The sequence below is a fragment of the Excalfactoria chinensis genome, chromosome 1, assembly GCF_039878825.1.
Source record: "Excalfactoria chinensis isolate bCotChi1 chromosome 1, bCotChi1.hap2, whole genome shotgun sequence".
In the NCBI taxonomy this organism is placed as follows: Eukaryota; Metazoa; Chordata; class Aves; order Galliformes; family Phasianidae; genus Excalfactoria; species Excalfactoria chinensis.
This window is the reverse complement of record NC_092825.1, coordinates 167,035,486-167,057,871: the sequence shown is the minus strand read 5'-3', so window position 1 is coordinate 167,057,871 and position 22,386 is coordinate 167,035,486. Positions and strand designations below refer to the sequence as shown.

General features: G+C 40.9%; 1 protein-coding gene and 1 long non-coding RNA gene across 2 annotated transcripts in view; one reads left to right on the top strand and one right to left on the bottom strand.

Annotated features, from left to right (window-relative positions):
• MICU2 (mitochondrial calcium uptake 2) overlaps positions 1–9,841 on the bottom strand; it is a 125,839-nt gene extending 115,998 nt beyond the window's left edge. Inside the window, exon 1 of the mRNA XM_072343597.1 lies at positions 9,602–9,841. Coding sequence (XP_072199698.1) covers positions 9,602–9,841 — 240 coding nt within the window. The remainder of the gene's footprint in view (positions 1–9,601) is intronic.
• A 14-nt stretch (positions 9,842–9,855) lies between these two features.
• On the top strand, positions 9,856–22,028 carry LOC140255764 (uncharacterized). Its single transcript, XR_011904542.1, has 4 exons — positions 9,856–9,990; positions 17,811–17,967; positions 18,606–18,720; positions 20,815–22,028. It is a non-coding gene; the product is annotated as an uncharacterized lncRNA (long non-coding RNA).
• The last annotated feature ends 358 nt before the right edge of the window (positions 22,029–22,386 follow it).

Here is a 22,386-nt window from a genome sequence, read left to right as displayed (position 1 = left end):
TAGGTCTACAACTACAGTCTCGCAAATACTTGCCCTATAAGAGTCGGTTGTGCCATGGCACTCAGTATAATTGCTACGCTTGAACCAGTATTCAGATACACTGGAAGTGCTACCTCCTACCCCTGCCTCTGGGAATTCAAGAGTACAGAGTGAAGGAAACATTACCAGCTGCTTCAAGTGTTTCACAGCAGAGAGCCCGACTATGACTCACTGTCACTGACAATGCATCTTGAATTCATCACTGTCTTTTCAAGGAGAAGAACTGTCCAGGAACCTCTTCACCACACGCAATAAGATGAGGCACTGAAGATAAACATACAGCAAACAGATGGCATATTAACAGATGAAAATACATTACTTTATATAGAGGTGTTCACGCAAAGAATCCACTATTTATTGCTATACAAATTTGTGCTCAGCTAGCACACACATTTCGGGCGCACGGAAGTTTTTGTACTTTCCTTCATATTTTGTACTCAAGAGAAGTAAGAACACCAATCTCAAAATTAAAGAACAATGCAACACCATTTGGCAATACGACCTAATCGATTTTCCAAATATAACTGCAGCTGGGAAAAAAGTATGTCAGCAATTTCCTACAATGTCTTTCTGGGAGGTTGTGCAGGAACATCCTATACTAGAAGCATATTCAGAATACAAGAAAACACCGTATTCTAGGAAAAAGTCTTTTTATACATTTTATACATCTTATCTGAGCTGAAAATGTGTGTGTGTATATATATATAAATATATATTATATATAAATATAATATATATAATATATATTTAATCCAGACACATCATAGTTGCTTTAAGTTTTGCAATTTGCTTTCAATTTTGCAGCATTCTCTGGGTTAAGTCCTTCCCATAGCTCACTGCCTAAATGCATTTATTACTTTTAGGTCTTTAGCACTCCTTTAAGTAAAATGTCTTAAATTCTTTACAAATTTCTTTACACAAGTGATTAACTACAGCTCTGCAGGAAAAAACAAAACAAAACAATTCTTCTTTCTCTGAATTAAAAAATACTGCAGCAGTAACACACACACACACACACACACACACACACACACACAAACCACCAAGCTATAAAACCTAAGTCCAGCTCTGACAAAATACAGAAATTGATTTACTTTAAACAGCAAAGTAAATGTCACATATTAACCACACCACAGAGCACCTGTCACTACCATCAATTATTCCCAACAGATTTTGCTGAAAAGCTTTCATACGGAGACATCTGGCTCTACCAAGTTTAAATGAAAAGAGTTTGCAAAGCTTAAGAAATGGTCAGTCAAATAAGGAAGAAATAGCAGCTTGCGCTGCCAGATAATTTGGTAGAGGGCTAGAAAGAACTAATTTCAGACAACCTAAGTCACAGCACAAGTAAAGCATCTGCACATTGCAGGGCTCACCCAGCTAAACACCAATGGAATCTGCATGCTGTTGAAGTAGCTCTATTTCCATTACTCAGTTGTTTCTCACGTGCTTATAAACAACTCAGGCCCAGCCATGGAACCAGAACATGAAAGACTACGTCTCTCCCACTGCTAACTTTATACTAAAACACAACTACATGTAACTGCAGCAATTTTTTATTATTTATTTATTTATTTATTTTAGTATTCCTCTACACTACATCAGTGACACAAACATTTCAGGAAGAGAAACCAGATCTTGCACTTGTGTTGAAGCACTGAAACAAATGTTTATGTTCTCTGACACATGCACATTAGCACTTAAAATGAATTAATTTTTTAACTTCCCAGAATGATTTAAATGTGGACGCAACATACTGCAAAATAACAGAAAAGCTGCACATAAGTGGAGAGGGATCTCAGACAGAATGGCTAAGCATTAAGAATGAGAAGTCCATCTAATGTGAACAACTAAAGCACATATCAATTCTTCTCACTTATTCCCAATGAAAAATCTAGATTATATACTAATGCCCTACACTAAATAGAAGTTTCTACACACCTTGGAGTGTTGGTCAGTGCTTGGCTGAACACGGGCCAGCAATCTGCACAGGAGGTCAAGAAGGCCAACAGTTTCCTGCCTTGTATCAGCAATAGTGCAGCCAGCAGGAGCAGTGCCAATCCCCATCTCACCACAGTCTCCCTTCATGCAGTTGTAGAGAGGGATAAGGTTTCCCCTGAGCATCTTCTTCACCAGAATGAACAATCCCAGTTCCCTTAGCAGCTCCCCATAGAATTTGTGCTCCGGACCCTTCACAATTGCTTTAAATTGTGCAATTTTTGTTCTCTGTGTTGAGTCCTCCATTAGCTCACAGTCTAAATACTTTTAGGTCTTCAGCACTTTTAAAGTACAGTTGCTTAAATAAAAGAGAGCTTAACTTCATTACTATCATACTACTACTAACAATACTACTAACAGCACTACTAACAGTACTAACACACTGTATTTGCATAGTATTTTAAGTATGAATTATATATAAGCAAAATTGATATCCTTACAAATATAAGGTATGTTTTATGCATATAAATACATGTATGTATATAGCTTTATATGCAACTCAGTGCATTTTAACATCAAACGACAATTTAATATATCATTAATATAATATGGTAGCGTCTCCAAAAGTAGACTTCATCAAAGAAAACATCATATTTATATAAGAGGTAAGACTAAGAAAAAATGTCTTTTGGAAATGCTGACTTCCTTCAGTTCATATCAATTTTTTGTCTGTGCTAGAGATAGTCTGCAGTTTGTGGAGGTTGACTAAGGACTTTCTCAGCTGATTTGGCAAAGAAGCAAGAAAGGGATCTGTGCAGATAAGACAGCGTTTATTAGCTACATCTGCTACAACTGCTTTATATAGACTTCATCACTGCAAGACAGTCACTCTTGAAATTTCTCCTACGCGGAATGGGACACAAACCGTAAGGAACCAATTTAAATGCAGCCTTGGTGTTTCAGCCTGGCAACATTCCCTTCTCTTATCTTCCAGCTCACAGAGCACTGACAACTGTCAGGAGCAACAGAAAGGAGATACAGCCAGCTGTATGTATATGATTCATGTCATTTTCTCTGTTATTATAGCTTATTTTAGGCAGTGTTTTTCTGGAATATTATTCAAACAAAATGAAGCCTACTGAGTTAAGTCAAGTATCGTAATTGTAGGAACCGAGCAACAGGAAAATCAGACGACATTATGGAGTACAAAAATGAGTGACCTGGAAGTACCCGGCGCAGGAAATAAGGAAAAGTCCATTGCATGAACAGCCCCAGTGCTACCGTTACAGCATCTTTCTCCAAATTTCACTGGTGACAGCTGATGAAAGAGAGTTAAAATTTAACCCTGACCCTTAAGATTACATTTGACGTGTTGTTTTAGTATCAGTGAAAGCACCTGTACAAAGAATCTCTGTGCATACTGAGAAGGGAATAATGTAAATAATTTCAAAGCCAAAAACTTCAGGATATAAATATCTCACATTCAAAAGGCTGAAATGGATACCATATATTTAAAGTTGTGAAACAAATGTACATCCATAAGTAATATCTAAGTCTATAATTAATTATAACATCATGGCCCTACAGATTCCATACTCCCTATATCACATTCTATTTTGGGCACACAACATGACAATGCCTGTATGCCACTAATGCAGAGAATGAGGTTTGTGATATATTTAATAGCTCAGTTATTGATTTAGACTGCTTAGCAGACACCTGATACATACAGTATTTCCATAACACAGAGAAATACAGAATTAAACAAGAGGTAGCTAAGGTTACTCTGTTCGGCTGCACAAGTGAAACAGTTCAGAAAGACTGAAGTATCTTCCAGAGGGGAAAAAAACAACAAAAAACAGGGATGGTCAAGCTGTTAATACAGTTCCAAATCTCTCCTCTTAGGTGAGAGTCACATATTTATTAACACTTAATTACTAGAGCAACATTGTTTTAAAATGCATCTTAGGATACACTATTAACTGAAATTCATTCATTCTAGATAAATTAGGAGGTAACAATGTTATCGAGGCATTTAAAGGCACAAAACCAAACCAAGTCTAGATGCCCAGGAGAGAAAAAAACCTTCATACAGTGACACGATACACCAGAGTGAGAAGACACTCACACGAACTGTGTCCAAATGTCTTATGTCAGCATAGACTATTGATACCTCAGATAAGTAATCACAAACTGACTACTTGTTTCCTTTCAAAACTAGAAAGATTTCATGATGAGTTAAAGTCTTGTCATGATCTAAGACAATATGCCCCGAATATTTATCAGGATAGTAAATATAGCAGTAAAGATACAGCAGAAATTACAACAGGAAGCTGGTAGAGGGATGCTACCCATGCTGACAAGAACACTGATTGCACTCCCTGCACATCCACAAAAGGCCCTCCTGGTCCTGGGCCCTTCTATAAAGGAACATGGGTGCTTCAGAAGCACTTGTAGCAAACCTGGAGCCCACCTGAAGGCTGCCAGCTCTACTGATGTTTCAATAGATGTCCAGGCACCACCTTAGAGCTGGACTGTAATTATAATCTTTACTTAAAGAGGTTCCAAATCACTGAAGTAATGGTAATTTCCATCATTTTTACATAGTCTTGTTTCATTAGATAGATGTTATTAAGCACTAACAACCTGACTGTGTGGTCAGTCTTCCACCAGCTGAATTGAAGCAGGAGGCTTCACTGAGGTCTTCATACTATCACCAAGAGGCATATTTGATGTGCATCAAAAACCTGTGCATGAATATTCTATCAAGACATTATGCTGCATATTCTTATTTAATACACGGTCAGTTTTGTTTTGTGTGCATGCTAGTTGGCTGTCATACATGCTCTTGCATTTGCGTTCTCAATTTCTAATAGAAGAAAGACTCAAAAACAAGCACATAAATTAGTTCTTAGGACACAAAAACTATGCTAGGATCCTTGGTCAAACAAAGGCAAGCAATTTGGTTTTTTATTTTATGCCAAAGTACAAGAACCTTCCTGCCTATTTCTCAGATTAAGCTGTACATATTCACTCTGGTTTTATTTTAGAACCAGATTCCTCCTGGCAGTTCCATACATCACTACAAATCCTTATGCAACTGTATCCAGAGTTCTATATTTATCAAGATACCTCATCTGAACAGCAACATTCTTCCTTTCCATGAACCAGTCTTTTAAAGCTGATTGCAAAGACTAAAACTCCCATTCCAGCAAGTTGTGCCAGCAAACCTCTCAGTTTAAAGCACCAACATGTGAATTACAACCAAACAGTGGCTCCTATAAATAAGTTATTTTTATATATTTTTTTATTTTTTTATTCCTATTTGGTGACTGAAGTCAAATGGTGCAAGCGCACATTCTATCTGCCAATAATGACAACCTTCTCCATGCAGCTGTTATGCAAATTGTACCTCCCTAGATATAGATTATTAAAAAGAATGAGGAATACATGGAGTGAGGAACTGCATACTAGTTGCGTGAGCTTAAGTCAAAGTGGTCCACAGTCCACAGGATACATAAAAATAATGAGACGCTGAGCACAATGTACTTCCTCCTTCCACTGCTCTAGCAAAACTGCATCAAATAATTTAAACAAAAAGCTGCTTTTGGTATGCATGCAACTGATGTCTTTTGGAAGCATGTGAGGGGGCAGTGACAATACCTCCACGCTGTATTAATGCCTATGTCTGAATTGACTCATCAAGCAAATATAAACTAAGAAGGTTACATACTTGTGGCTAACATCAGTTAGTAAATCACCTATTGATTTGGATTGGAAACTTTACCCAAGTGAAAACTAAATACGATGTACCAGAGCCTGTCTGAAATGGATCCATCTCAGTACTGAGCTGTTTGGAGACTCAAAGCAGGATCAAGAAACACAGAGAGTATTACAAAGCTTTCAAATCCATTTTGTCAGCTTCCAAGGTTGGAAACCCAAAGGACTTCTACCACAACACTGACAAAGTCTAAAGTATATTTGATTCAAACATTCCCTGTAGCTTATGCTATGAACTGTGTTACTTTCGACAGCTCCTGGATTGGCAGAGAGGCCCTCAGTGGGAAGGTGCATCTTTACTGCAGTGTCAGAACCAAGAGCAGAATCCCAAAACAAAGCTGCTGTTTGGGGAATCCTTCGTGTTATTCTACATTTTTAACACAGTGTCAGACAACAGTTCCGAAACAAAGTTTTGTGTTAGTTACACAGGCAGCCCAAAAATGAACTGAAAGTGAAGTTCTGATCTGCAGAAGTGTTTTACAATTGTTCAGAATAAGAGTTCTCCTATAACACTGAATCACCACTGCCATGCATGTCTTCTCTTGGAGGTTGCTTACATTAGAAAATTGGATTTTAGTGGACCTTTCTCCCTCCCTTCCCTCCTTCAAATATAAAAATCTATTTTTCTAGTTCAATAAACACACTTTAAATAAAATGAGAATTTCACAAAGCCACTAAAAATTTCATTCAGCCACTAAAAAAGGCACAAGTGGTTTATATTCCATTGTTCAGAGAGTAGAATTCTCTTAACATTTTCAGTATGATCAAACACAATTAATGTGTTGCTTAAGACCACCAGGATGGGAGCTGAGTCTCTTCTCATCTGGAAGAACCATAGCATGCTGCTGATGCAGCTCCACCAACAGAAGGAAGTGAAGCAATGGCTACAATCACATAACAGAAACCAGTAACAAAAACAGAGAGAAGAACACTGTTGGTTAAGTTCACAGAATAGTTGAGCCTGGAAAGTATCTCTAGAGGTCAAGTTGTGCTTTCCACTTCAGCTCAGTACCAAATATTTAACCACCAATTGATGCTCCTAAAGTCCTAGGAAAAGGATGCTGTAACACAATAACTTCCACGGGCACAAGTACTGGTAACAACTTTACTCTCATTCAGAAACAGTGACAGACTGTAGCATAAAATGCTACAGAGCTGGCAATTACCAATCAAATGTAATCAAATTGCATTATTCTTTCCGAAAACAGGAATTAAATACGTCCATAAAACCCTCAGCAGGGGCAGGAGATGCTGCCTCTGGCAGTTTGGTGCTGCTTAGATCTGCCTTGCCATTTATAACATGTGTGAGCATGAGAGTGAAGCTACAGTCCCTTGGCAAGTTCCCAACACAGATGGCAGTTTCCTGATGTGAGCCATCCCAAATTCACTTGCATGCTCTGTGTTGCGTACTTGATGCTTGACTCTGATAACGACTACTCAGGTAGTAGAGACTGCAAAGTTGACTGGTGACAACAGCGTGTTTTAACCAAAGGATTCCAACAGCTGTAAGCCATATAATGCCACTTCAGTATGACAAACAGCAAACTATGACACAATACTGCATGTCTCATTGAAGTTCCCAATCACACATTATGGAATCATAGAAGAGCAACTTAGGAAGCATCACTGCAGTGCACATTGCAGTGTGTACACTTTTGACTCACCTAAGGTGGGTAAAAGGTGTTTCTTCTGTTGTCCCAGCTTTAATGAACTTCAACACAATCGGCATTTTAAGTCACACTGGCAGAACAAAGGTTCTTGTCACTGCCACCTGAGCCCTTATAAAAGCTGATAGCTCCTTTCAGTTGGAAAAACAGATCCAGATTTTCCCAGCACAGGCTCCATCAGTTTCACTGATAAACAGGAAGCGCAGATACACTTAAGAGTCTGCTATCTACACAGATTGAGGGGGGGGAAAAAAAACAACAAAAAAACATTGCTTTTGCTATAGTGTTTTTGTACAGTTCCCAACATAAGTAAGGACGCCTTACACATTTTTAAACAGTCAGTCAGCAAACAGAGAATGAAAATAACATCCTCACAGCTTTTACAAGCCTATTCTGCCTTCAGCTCACTGCCCTTAGGAACTGATTACATACAGCGTGACACTAACTCCTTTTATAAAGGTCACTGTATTAATTGCAGCAACACGGAGTACAAAACATACGTCTGCTGCTACAGTGGGACATCCAACAATCTTTTTTATCGGAAAACTAGAGAGTTCAAATTGAATAAACTGCTTAACATTTGCAGAGCCTGGCAGTTTTCTATCTCCAAAAAATGAATCAATCCAAGAAGCTGAAGATGTTCATTGTTCCTTCACAACATCACAGAACATACTTCTGGGTCTGTCGCTGCATTATGTGGAAGTCAGCCCAAGAACGCAAGAGCACCAAAGCTTTATCATTTCAACTCAGATGTCTTCGTCTCCCTGGAGATGTTCAAGGCCAGGCTGGATGGGGCAGCCCTGCCCACAGCATAGGGTTGGAACTGGATGGGCTGCAGGGTCCCTTCCAATCCCAGCCATGCAGTGTGTCTATGATTATGCACTGCATTAACACATTTTATGCATACCTACCTATATATCTGCTTAAGCAAGAGGCCCTTATATGTATGAAACAGGCCTCTATAAGATGATTTTTTAAATGTTCTACAAAGTTGCTCTGCCAATGAGTTAAATATTCTCCTGGTTCTATACAGTATGGAGATGCATTTCCAACAAGTTTTACAGGGGAACTGTGGATGCCTCTCTCATGGGGAGCTACATCCAGAAAACCAACATTTTAACATGTGCTGTTCAAGGACTCAGGACTAACACAATCTATTTCAGAAACAGGCACTCTCACACACGAGTTTTCTATAAAGAAACAGCTTAGAACGTCTCCACAATTAAGACTTCCATATCAAAAAAGCAAATCATTCCTTGTTCTTGACTTAAGAATACTTCAAGTTGCAATTCACCTGTCTGCAATTCTGCCTTCTTCAGTGGCTGAGACACAACTTCCAAGCACAGAAACCACTGAATGCTTCATCAGTCCTCTGGCCAGAAGCAGACAAACAGCAACACATGTACACACTAACCTCCCTCACCCCACCTAAAACCAGATTTCCTCTCTGGAGGAGGGATGGGGGAAAAGTTCACTACCTACACAAAAAGAGCAACAGCAGGAAAAAGCATTGCTGTGTTTTGGAACTTGTGGTGATTACTTTGGAAATGGTGCAAATAGTTCAAAAGCTCAACCTGAATGGTTCTGATATTCCAATGGAAGGTACATCCCAACGTTCACTGCCAGGTATGGAGCAAACCATCCAGGTACCATCCTACCTGCTGCGTGTCATGCATTTCAGATGAAGTATGAAAGACAGAAGTGCTATTTTGTGAATTATTCTTTGTCAAGGGGAAGAGAGCCATCCCGCTGTCTCACAGCGCCCGCAGCGAGGCCAGGCACGGAGAACGAAGCCACTTCCAGCACACAGGACAGCTCAACACAGCCCACACCTCGCACAGGCTATGAGAACTCACACCCAGTTCTCTGCCGTCGGAGCGGCCAGGCACCCGAGCAGCGCTTAGGCGAAAAACCTCTGCAGAAAAGGGCCAAGTGCTCATTAACGAAGCGGGGCCGGGATCAACTCGAGCGAAATACCACCGACCCGTCCCACAGCCCGGTGCTCGCATCTCCAGCCCGACTCAACAGCCGCAGCACCAAGAACCCCCGCCCCACTCCGCCCCGTCCGAGGCCGCCCCCCGCGCTCAGCACGGCCTCCCCCGGACCCCGCCGCCCTGCCGAGGCGCCCGCGAGCTGCGAGGCCCGGCACCCCGCCGGCTCCTGGAGCGGCCACTCACCTGAGCCAGGACGGTGGGGAACACGCCCGCCCTCGGCCACCCCCAGCCGCCGTAGCACGCCGCCACCGAGCCTCCCCCGAGCAGAGCGGCGGCAGCGGCCATCCTCCAGCAGGGCGGGCGCCTCTGACTCCGGACGGGCCCCGTCCCGAGCAATCGTCCCCTCAGCGGAGCTCGGACGCCCATCGCCAGCGCAGCCCTCCACGCCGCCATCTTCCCGGAAACCGCCGACATGGGGCGCATGCGCGACGGCCAGGCCGGGACGGCGGGGCTGCGGGGCGAGCGGGGCTAGCAGAGCGAGAGGGGCTCCGTGGCCCCGGTACGCACAGCGGGACGGGAGCTGCCCGCAGCGCGGGGCGGACGGGCCTGGCGGGATGGTAACGGAGCAGCAGGTGCGAAGGACCTCGGAGATCGTTCACTGAAAGCGGGAGCTGGGGCTTGTCCCGTTCGGCGGGATCCCGGCGGCGGAGGGGACGGCGGGGGCAGGAGATGGGCCGATGGTTGGACTTACTGGTCTTAGAGGTCTTTTCCAACCTCAACAGTTCTGTGATTCTGTGATACTGTGGGAAGCACAAGTCAGGTGTGGCTGTGTCAGTGCTGCAGCACTGGCTTGGTGCTGTGGTGTTGGGAATGTCATGTAGGCGTACTTTGCACTGCGTGTGTGCCAGGCGAATAGCAGCTGGGTCTAAAACATCCTTTTGGAGTAGAGTTTCTCATGAGATGCAGATGACAGGAGATGTTGCTTATACAAAGTGTCATGGCAGATGTGGCCGCTGAGGAGTGTGACAGATGGAGCTGACCTGTGCCATCACTTATGTCAGAGACAGCTACTCACCCTGGGTTTTTTAACATGTGCTTTGGTCAGCTGCCACTTCTGTTCTACTGAAATGCTCTAAGCCTTGGCTGGACTGAGCTTGGTATTTGCTATTAAGCCTGTCCTTTTCTACTTAGTCCCAAATACTGCTTTAATCCCTTATTCCTAATAGCAAAACACGTTTGCTTTTGTTTGTTTGTTTTTTCAATACACGTGGTTGCTAGATGTTTTGTCAGTCAAAAATGTATTTTCATAATGAGAGGTGAGGCACTGGGACATGCTGCTGGGTGAGGTGGTGGAGTCACAGTCTGTGGAGATTTTCAAGAAGTGCCTGGAGATGTGTCACTTAAGGACATGGTTAGTGGGCATGGTGGTAATGGATCGATGGTTGGACTAGACGATCTTAGTGGTCTTTTCCAACTCTAAAGATTCTATGATTCATATTCTATGATTGGGCCATCTGGGAACTGGTGATGTGGTCACATGGGAAACCAGACATCATTTATAGGTGTGTAGTGCTATGATTCAAGTTTTTGGAATATTCACCTGGCAAATGTGAGAGTGGAAAAAGCTGGAGAGAGAGAACTGGAGAGTTGGAGAGAGGGTAGTTCTAAATTTAAGGCATTTGGGAGAGAAAATGCAGTTTCCCATAAGTAATGGGAAACCAAAGTATGGTTAAAAGCCTTCAGAAAGCATTCAGTCTGTTGTAGTAAGCTGTGCCATTCACCTCTTTCTGATATGACAGCAAGTATGTTGCCAGCGTTACAGACTTGGAAACATGGAAATGTCTTTTTGCCTTCTGTCTACTGACAGATGATGATTACCCTGTGCTAGTAAAGGACTTTTGGTTTGCTATCCTTCACCAATCTGAACTCAGGGACATGAGTTCAGTTTTGTACGTGGTAATTTTAGACATTTAAATTGTGGCATCTCAGAATTTATCCAGACTTCCATTAGCATGTGTTGTCCATTGAATGTCATTCAGCAACGTGTCTGGGATATCTTCAGGAATGTGCCACCTCAATCCTTAGCAGCACACAAACTCTTCAAAAACACCTCTGGGGAATATAAATGACTGCTCAGTGCAATATCACCCAAGAGTGCAACATGTAGGCTGAATGGTTTCCATTTCCATGGACCATAATATACATTGCAAAATCTTGTTTTTTATCCCCGGAGACACAGAAAGTAACTCATACAAGAAAATCCTTTATAATCCTCAGATACTGTAAAACATAGCAGCAAAATCCTTGTCGTGCATAAAACACATACTGAAAAATCCCACTTCTGCTGCAGAGCAGTAAAACAGCAAATTCCTGTTCCCTGTTTCTACTTCCCTCCAGACAGACAAAATATTCTCTGTCCCAGCCTTATTACTTGACAGAGCATTTGCACAAACACATTACGAGTACTTCCCTTTCTGTGTCAACCAATAATACGCACCTCATGGATGCTGGCAACATCCCAGAAGCATTGTAAAGGATAGCTGAGGGACTTGCATTCAGAATGCCAGATCCTATGACGTTGAACATATAACTGCAGCATAGGTAAGCAAGGTGAATTCAGTAACCTGCTGGGCATCTTCAGTTTTTCTTTGAGTAAGAACGACTAAGTAGGTCATTTGCCATTCCTTGGATGACATTCTTGACTGGAACAGACACAGCTGCCGAGTGAGAGTTATTCCCCTATGGCTGTAAGCACGCAATGCTGATGGTGAGGTGAGATGTCCTTAGTCACCCTGTGTGTAGCACCCCTGTGGAGTGCTCAGCTACTGCTGTGCTTACAAGGCCCACACTCATGTTGCAGTAACCAGACTTCTATATTCTGGGTCCTAGAATGTATGCCTAAATAGCCAGAAAGGCTATGAAGAGGTAGTCCTGTTTCACCTGGTGCAGTATCAGTACAGGATGGTTTGTGTCAGAAAGCAAAGATCCATAAAGATTACACCGACAATCTGGTAGACATAACAGGAGTTTCATCAAAGGTGACAAATGTCATCAACCACTACGATCTGCAGCACTTAAATTTTATTTCAGAGGCTCTTTCCCACTCTGCACAGTCTTCTCTTCCTTGACCCTCGCAAGCAGCAATCATGATGTTTAACAAGCTTTACCCGTTTTTTTAACAAGTGCTTTCTACATGTTGGCTTCAGACTTCCTTCTAGAGATATTTACACTGACAAAAACTTCAAAAGCAAATGAAAAGCCTAATTTAAGATTTTCCTAAATGCTTAAGGATGTAATTTTCCTGTAAGATTCAATGCTCTGCTGAATTGTAATAGAGCAGTACTAAAATGCAGTTATTGCTTATTAGACATAATGAGCATAATGTGTAATCACATCAAAAAATGAACACACTCTACCATGAAACAAAGCCCGTGGGACTCCTCTGATACTTAGGAAATCATTGCTGCCATAAATTTCATTTTCTTTCATGATTTTATAACAAAGTGAAGCATTAAAATAGGAAGTAAACTTGCAGCTTCGCATCCTTGAACATCTACCTTCACATCTCAGTGTCTTTTAAGGGCATTAGGCCAGGTTCCAGCATGGATTCGGTCTCTGTTAGAACTCCAATCCCCTCAAGAGCATTAGGCTTAAAGCCAGCATTCATTTACTCTTGTAATGGCTTAAATTAACTCCTGTTAATTCAAGCCCTTTCTTACTATTTTAGATAGAATAAGAGTTGAGAGATGGATTTGATCATCCAGTCTGAGGGCCACCCATCTTGCCAGTCTGTCTATGGAGACTTACAGTGCTGTGTAAAAGGGTTCGGGGAGGAGGGATGATGCATGACCAGCCACTTGTAAGTGGAGGGAGGGACTGTGGAGCCCCTCTTTATAGGGGGTGAGAAAAGGCATGGGAATGGTCTGATTTATTTACTGTATGGGCTATTTGACAACAAATGCCAAACAAATGTAAGATTTTAGTAGGCTAGGCACTGTGCTAATGATTTTTGGGGTACTTCTTTCCTGGAAGAACTGAACAGGCAGGACTGAAAGATAGGAAATATCACAGCTTTATTTTGTGAGTGAAGAACTGGAGCGTAGATTGAATTCTGCCCTATGTCAGACAGAAGACTTGCAACAGAAGGTCTCACAATCCCTGGCCTTCAAAATAGCATTAGTCCACTTAAGAGTATTGCTTCTATTTCATTTTAACAGAAAGGACAGCAATTTGTCTCCCAGTGACAACAAGGAAAACACTCAAAATCAGATAGGGATAAGGACAGTGAAGACAAATTTTGTTGAAAGTAATAAAAAGGACCTTGCACACCTTGAAAACTGGAAGGTGATTTGATAAAACTAGACAACCTTTAAAATTGGCCAGCTGATATCTTCATCTCTACTCGGAGTCTCTAAGGTTCTATACCGAAGTTGTTTGTTGTGAAGGCTGGGAAGAGATTTAAGGGATGGCACTTTGTAAACTAGAGAGGCTATTACTCCATCATGCCTACCCACTCTCCTTCCAAAGCAAATAAAGAATAAGTTGATATCAGTTTCAAGGAAGCTGAAATATCCTCCTGTGGTGAAGAAGCCCAAGGATGACATTGTGTTGTTTGTTAACAGAAAGTCCAGTTATTTTATAGGATTTAGAGATGATGGAAATTGACCTCACTACCAGACAGTCAAGATTCACACACCAGTAAGGATGAGAATAAATGCAATTTTGTGGCTAGATAACACCATTCAGTTCATGAAAGAACAGTTTATAGCAATCATTGCATTTAGGAGTTAGAATGTAAATACTGTGTGTCTTCAAATATTTTCAACTCACTGAAGATACTCAAAAGCTTATTGTGATAAGAGTCTGTTTGAAATGAAAAGAATTAAAATTTATGTCAAATTTTGAGGATGCATTAAATTGATATGTGCCCAAATGCCTCTCATAATGCTGCCATACGTAACGAGTTCCCTCAAAGCTACTTTTTAAGTCTAATTGAAAATCAGAAGAAAAACAGATTGAAAAAGAGTGCTGCCAGCAGGTCAAGGACAGTGATCCTCCCCCTCTCCTCTGCTCTGGTGAGGCCGCATTTAGACTACTGTGTCCAGTTCTGGGCTCCCCAGTTGAAAAATAAGATATCTCCTATCAGGAATCCAGTAGAAGGCCTGGAGCATCCCCCGTATGAGGCAAGGCTGAGTAACCCGTATCTGTTCAGCCTGGGGAAAAGAAGGCTGAGGGTGAATCTGATTAATGTTTATAAATATCTAAAGGGGGGTGAGAGGCAAATGGATGAGGCCAGGCTCTTCTCGGTGGTGTGTAGGGATAGAACAAGAAGTTGTGGCCTAGAACTTGTACATAGGAAGTTCTGTGCTAACGTGCAAAACTTTTTTACAGCAAGGGCAATGGAGCACTGGAACAGGCTGCCCAGAGAGGTTGTGCAGTCTCCTTCTGTGGAGCTATTCAAGACCCGCGTGGACATCTACCTTTGCAACCTACTGCAGGGAGGTTGCTTTAGCAGGGGGTTGGGCTTGATGATCTCTTGAGGTCCCTTCCAACACCTCCCTTCCTCTGATTCTGTGATTTCTTAAATGTTAAAAAAAGTATTCTGAGGTGAAGACATTAGAGACAAAACTGAAAAGATGTTAAGATATGGTTTCTAAGTTGGTATTTACCTTCTTCATAAAAGAAATGGTATGCAGGCTGCTGAAGTAATGCTTTTATGTGAATAAAACCAGAGCAGGTCAAAACTAATACTCTTTGTAAAGCAATGTGCGTATCTTGGTGCAAGTGCCTTCTCTGTGACTCTAAGGCTCAGGCTGGCGAAAAGGCATGTGCCTAACTTTGCAGATTTTTTGAAGTCTTGTGGTCTGAAGCAAGAGTGCTGCTGCATAAAATAGATTGTATACACAAGTCACTGAATACTGGGGTCTTGCTCACTATTAGGTGAGATCTGTGGTTCAGCTGCTCTTTTATCTTTCCGTGATAAGATCCCACGGTACTGTTGTGACGGTAAGAGAACTCTCACAGTCCCTTGAAAACATCCTAAGTAATGGAATTACATTATGTACCTTAGTGGTCAGTATTTTCCTTGTGTAAATTGTTGAGTAAACAGTTGAGTAAATTGTACTTCATTTTTCTTTCCTTTCAAATGATTTTGATCGTGTTCCTAGTATGGATTAAAAAAGATGAACACATATCTAATTGCAATAATCAAATTTAGACTTTTTACATGTATCTTTATATTCATAGCCACATTTTTAGAGACATTTATATATGCTTTTTTTACATATAATACTCTAATTGTTGGATTTCCTGAAATATTATTACCAGCGCTTTCCATGTAAATACAAACTTTTATTGTGGAGACATTACTGTCTTTCAGGAAACACTTCTTTTCTCTTTCATTCTCTGAAATCAGTGTGAACACTCCCTTCTGTTTAATTATACCAGTACTTCACCTGAGGTTTTATGGGAAGAGTTGTAGCAATAACTACAGTTAAGGTTGCCTAACACTTTCCGTTGTATAGGTTCTGTACATAAGAAGAGAGAGGGTACAATAAAACAAGTCAAGATTAGCAAAGTTAATTTTATCTGGGTTACTTCAAAAACAAGAAAGATTTATTAGGGATTCAGACTCATATTTTTAAGTGCAATTTGACTGATATAATTTTAAATAATTATTGTTATTTAGCTCAAAAATATGACAGAGCCATTGCTTCACTGCGTTACTAAAGGAACAAATAGAGAATTATCAGGATTTTAACCTATAAAATACTTTAAAAATACATGTTTTCCAACAATGTTAAAGAAGCATCATATACCTTCTTGTTTTTCCCAGACCACTGCCTAGGGCTAATATTAGCAACACTTTGTACTGCCACTATGATTTATTAATTAAAGTTATCTTAAAGTATAACATCTTTAATACTGCTGAAGATGGTGAGATATATGTAATTATTTCTTTGAAAAAGAAAGGAATTATAAAACGTTAAATTACTGTTTTCTGTAATGCTGGCCATTATTTCAAGTAGTGTTTACTTCCCTTGCTCAGGATACCATTTATGACGTTTGATTACAAATGCTTTTGTGTAAGGGAGAGAAGGATTATTTTCCAAGTATTTGTCTTCGGTAGTGCAATAGCTGAAAATACAGGATCAGATCTAAGCTAGGAGCACTGCTACCTGTGTGTTAGACCCAGACCTTCACTATAAAAGGTTCTGAGATCCTTTCATATAAATGTGGAAGTCCTAATCCAAAGTTCATGGTATTGGCAGTGTTGTTCTGTTTCTATTGATGTCTGCCTGCAGAAGCTGCGCATGACACTGCTCTTTGGAGAATGACCCCCACATGGCTCCATTCAGGCAGGAGTTGGCCGTTGTCAGGAGAACACCTGAATGCACTCAGCATGGACTTCTGGTCTGCTACCAGATCCTGTCTGAGACAGCATATTGTACCGATAGCAGGATGCCGAGATACACAGATTGGCTCATGTTCATAGTGCTTGGGGTGATCTCATATTCATATAGCAGTCACAGTGTTTATAGTCTCATGTTTATGTGGCTTGGGTATAGCTTCTATCTGTCTCATCTGGAATGGAGAAATTTAGTTGAAGCAGTTCAGAGAGAAGCCAAGGCACCTGTATGATGCTGGTTCTGGTCCGTGGGCCCTGTCCATGCCTCCATGAAACACAGAAGATGTACCCATAGGATGTTAGAATCCGTAGCAAATCAGCTGTAACACAATGGCAGATTGGTCTGGTGTGACAGACGCTGCCTGTCTGCCTGCTTGTGGTGGCTGAAAGTACAAGGGCTGCTCCAAAAGTAATGCTTGTGCGATCAGAAGCAGATGTTGGTGATATGGCAGCAGAGGTTGAACCTTCCACCAATATTCCATTATATTTTGTTGCCCTGTGACATATGGCAGCAGAGGGGCAGTCTGACAGAATGACTTCTGACATGGAAGTGCATATGAAGCAAAGGTGTGGAACTAAATTCTTTATGGCGGAAAAAATTGCACCCATTGACATTCATTGGCACTTACTGAACATTTATAGAGACCAAACAGTAGATGTGAGCACAGTGAGGTGGTGGATGGTGCACTTCAGCAGTAGCAACAGGGATGTGAAAGACGAGCCATGTTCCCAGCTGCCCTGCACAGATACCATTCCATGAAATGAAGAGCATCTTGATCAGCTCATCCATATGAGTCTGCTAAACAATAACTATATTGAAAAATAGTATTTTGTTAGCTGAGAATTGGATCTATCAAATATTGTGCTTTTTGTACCTGTTGTTTCTGTGGAAATAAATAGGAGATATTACTTTTGGAACAATCTGTGTACTTATTGAGGCTTCTTACCATGCTATCAGCTGCTCCTAAGCTTAGTTGAGTGGAAGATTGTGAATATGAATGGGGGGTCTGGTGAAAACAAGCTGTTTATTGTTCTCCACAACAGCAAAAGAGACAGCTGTATTGACTCAGAGGACCTGAGGTCTGCCTGGAGCATCCCATTTCATAAGCAATGAGAAGGTCCAGTAGGCTGTGGCAATACTGGAGGACTGAGGACCAACAGAGCCTGTAGGCCAACTGCTAGAAACTGAGGACTGTCTAAGGTGATCTTACTTCAGATTTACTCAGAATTACACTTCTGTTACACTTAAAAACATCCTGGCACCCAAAAGAGCCAAGCACTCGTATCAGACCTGAATAGAGGAACTGGAGGGCAAGTCTGAAGGATGAGTATTGAACTATTATATTGAATAAACTGCAGGTTAGCAATTATTACATATTAAGTGGGATCTAAATTACTTAACACTCGTGCAGTCTATTTTCTTCTCCAGAAACATGGGACTGCTTGGAAGGATTGAGATACCTCAACAACAAATAAGTATTATATCATTTGTGAAGGGTTTATGACAGAACTTGAAATAATTATTGAAGATAAAAGCTATTTATAAAATATTTTCTGCAAATATTGCATAATTTGGATGGTTTTCGGTTGGCCATTAATTACTTTTTTAAAGACAAAATATCTGCTTTATTCATCTTTTGAGGTCTGCATTTGGTATCTGGGGATGTCTATGTCTGTATTCTGCTACTGCTCGTCTATCTGCTGATATACACCTTACATTTAATGTTTTAATTTTCTCAGCTGTAACTCTACTGGTTCTAATTTGTTGTAACTTACATTTTGAAGAGACTGCTGAAGTGATTCAGGAACTAGCCTAAGAAAACTCTGAACTGTTTCCAGGTATTTCACATAGCTTTGAAAACTCATGGAGGATAGAAGAGGCAGCAGAAGACTGAAACAAACAAACAAACAAACCCATAACAGCTCTTAGAAAAGTAGAAGGAAGACTACCCAGGTAATTTTAATTAAGTAGACTAAGCAACTTCCTTGATTTTGGAAAAAAAAAGAACCAGTTTGCAAATGTCTAAAACATGATATGGTGATAAAAACTTGCTGACATGCCTTTGTCAACAACATGTGATACCAAACCAAACAAATGTCCTTCTTCAACACACTGCCTACCAGACAGAGATGAAGCAGTAAATATTACTCCATTCCCTGTTGATAACTGTAAGTAACTAAAGAAGTACATCCTAGATGAAATCACTAGAAGGCGAGGATAGAGGAGGACAGCTGGTCAGCAATATTACTTTTGAAAAGTAGCTGTGGGTTGCTGACAGTCAATTTGAGATGGCATTTCAGGTAGGCTTTAGGAATTTGGTGACTATTTAATGTCACAGGATGATTGTTTATTTATTTATTTATTTTAACGCCAGGCTTTCTATCTAAATGGCATAAATAAACAGTGCTGTAATTCTAGGCCATGTACAAACAAAAGTGAAGCAGCTTGTTTCAGGTGATTGTGTTCTGGGTCAAAGGACAAGAGTGCCACTCATTGTGCTGTTAATTGCTACTAGTTTCTTTCCTGAGTCCTTTAATATGTCATTAAAGTCCTCTGCCTGCATTCTCCAATGAGTCTCAGAGTTAAAACATCGAGACTGTAAAATGTACTACCCTGTTATCATACCAGTTATAATATTATGTGTTAAGCCTGTGAATACAAACTAAGTGTACACTGTAAACTACAAATTTTGCTCTGGCAAAAGAGGAAAAATTGCAAGATGTTTACTTGCAAAAAGTGTTTTGCCTAGTTTCTCCATACTTGATGTTAATCTGCCCTTGACAGCTATTAAAGTAGAAATTACTGCCACTGTATTGCACAAAAGCAGAGATTCTGCAATTGTGAATTTAATGTAGTTTGGAACACTTTGTAGTCTTCAGAGTCAGACCCATTTTCCCCATCACCCAAATTATTTCAGATTGCAAGTAAAGTTTTGCAAAGCTGTTACCATTATTTTCTCAGTTCACCTAAGCTGTTTTTACAAGATGTGTTATCTACACCAAATCACAACATCATTTATTAAAATACTTCTAAGAGCACTGCAACTGTCAGCTGTAATTTGAAGCTTTTTCTCCTCTGGATTCTGCACTCTTGCAGAAACAAAAACCCACAGAAAACAAACCTCAGTAGTCTGAATTACAATCCTTTTTTTTTTTTTAATATATATATATTTTTGCCCAATGTGAATTTCAGAGAAGATACCCATAAAGTGTATTTGAAGAGGAAAGAGCAGAACTGCCGATGGGCAGCCTGAAAAATGTCTGATGATGCTGTGGTCAAGAGAGTCACAGCTACAGGATAAAGAGGATATTTTGTTGTCTTTGCATCTGCTACATACAGGAGTGCGTTTAAGCTGAAATGAAGGCTAGAACCTGAGCCCAGAAATTCAGTCAAAGGGGAAAGTGTCTTCTTAGATTTTTCTATGACTTAGCCTGCAGTTCTGCCTACAGATCACCAAATCACTGCTAGTGAAGCAGATGCAGTTGTTTCTGTGCGGGTGTGCTGCGTACCTGATATAATATCACAAGTTCTACATCCAAAGAATTTCTGCAGAGTTCTGAGTGAGGTCTGTGCTTGGAAGGCTTCCACATCAAGGTTCTCACATCAGAAAAATCTCAAAGCTCCCTTCAAAAGCAAACAAGAATGCAATCTTTTCTCATTGCTGACATTAATCTTCTCTGAGTCTCAGTCCCCCAGACCTCTCTCCTATTAGTTACCTTGGTCTGTGACAAGCATTATATTTTGTTTTCAGATGTTTATGTAGCTTTTACTTCATGATCACATTAAGTGCATTTGTGCTGTGAAGATTTTTAATTCCAAAAGGTGCTGCCAACTTCTGTGTACTCAATTTATGCTTAAGAGGAGTGCCTGCAATTCACAGTGACCTCTGCTGACTTTCTTATATTTAAAATCTGAAGTTGTGAATCTCCTTGATTCATCTTCTTTTAAAGAATGTTGGCTATGCAAAAACTGGCAGGGGGGTTAAGGAGGATGAAAAAAGCAGTATTACAGAGAACCAGGATATGGCATGGTATTTGTTCCCTGAAGGTATGTTGCCACCAAGAAGAACACCGAGAATAAGGATCACACAGAGAGAAAAAAGAGCTCTGGAGAACTATGAAATTTACTTGTTTTTGAAAAGCCTGGATGAAGAAAGACCTAAAGGCCTGCCAGTTCCTACAGAGCTCCTTACACAAAGCGGCTGGCGCTGTGTGGATGTGGCATGTCATCTGTCAGACAGAGTAAGTCATCCATTCACCTGGCTCTGCTCTAGCTATGCACAGCTGGGAATTCCACATCAGGAAGGGGTGGAGGATACACAAACTCCTTCAGATATTTCAGAAGATGTATATGCTAAAATGCAAAGCCCTGGGTGTTGGGGGTAGCTGTGTTGAGTTTATGGCACAGGAGCCACAGCTGGTAGGAGGATACATGATCTCACCCTAAAATGCTATATTATTTTGGTCTCTCTTTTACACACATGGAATAATCAAACAGTTTGAGGATGACAAATATGAGAAGCAAAATGGAAGAGGACCAGATAGTTACACAAGAAGAGCTAATGAGCTTTTAGTAGATGAGTAAGAACAAGATGAAATGCTGTAATACCCATTGCAAGGTCACTGGGTATTATTAAAGGCAAAACACTAGAATTTCTGCTCTAGACGCTTGGTGATTAAGGACTCCATACACGAACAAGTAGTTCTTGCTCCAGTCACCAAACAGCCACACCAAAGAATGAGTAAGATGAAGGGCAAGGCTGATGTGGAATGCGGAGCTGATGAGATAGCTGCATGCTGAGAACATTTTGGACGTGAAATCGATGAGTGAATTCAGTTGATTGCACCTTCTGTAAAACGTGAAGAAGCAGAGAAGAGTAAGAACTTTTTGACAATTCTAAGAAATCAGTGCAAAAAAAGACAAAACAAAACCTCAAAACAACCTGAGAAACTGCTCGCATGACACTGCAGTCTTACGGGTTATGCTGTCAGCAAAAAGATTGTGAGTTTTCTGCAGACTCAACAGGAATGACCATGCGGCAGCAGTTGGCACTGTGTGTAATGCTGGAATTGATAGGAACCAATTGGAGCAGTGACTGGAAGCAGAAGTCTTCAGAAGAGCATCAGCATTCTGCAATGTGAGGAAAATCCTGCCCCTTTATACTGGTGGTGCGCTTAGTGGACTGGGGCAAGTTCGCTCTCATTAGATAGGAATTCTGGGTTTTTCCCTTCTTTTGGGTCAATAACATGAATACTGGAGAGTGAAAGTAGGCTGCTCTGCATCTGAAAGGGAAAGCAGTGAAGTCTGTGATCTCTGCTTAAATGCTAGACAAAACAAACCAACAAACAAAAACCAAAACAAAACAAACAACAAAACAAACCATTTTTAGATCTTCCTACTACTTCAGAGCTCCCTTTCTTACGGACCAGTCTTGAAAGAAGCTGCTTGCTAGATCAGGCTGCAAGATGAGGTGCAGGCAGAATTCGGTAGGAAACAAATGTTCTTTGTCTTGTGGTGCATATTGCATACAGCCTTGGTGTTGTCTTCTTGCCTGCACCATAAAAACGTGCCATGAATAAAAATGTACAGTGCTTATCTGCTTCTCCACAACTTGGTGGG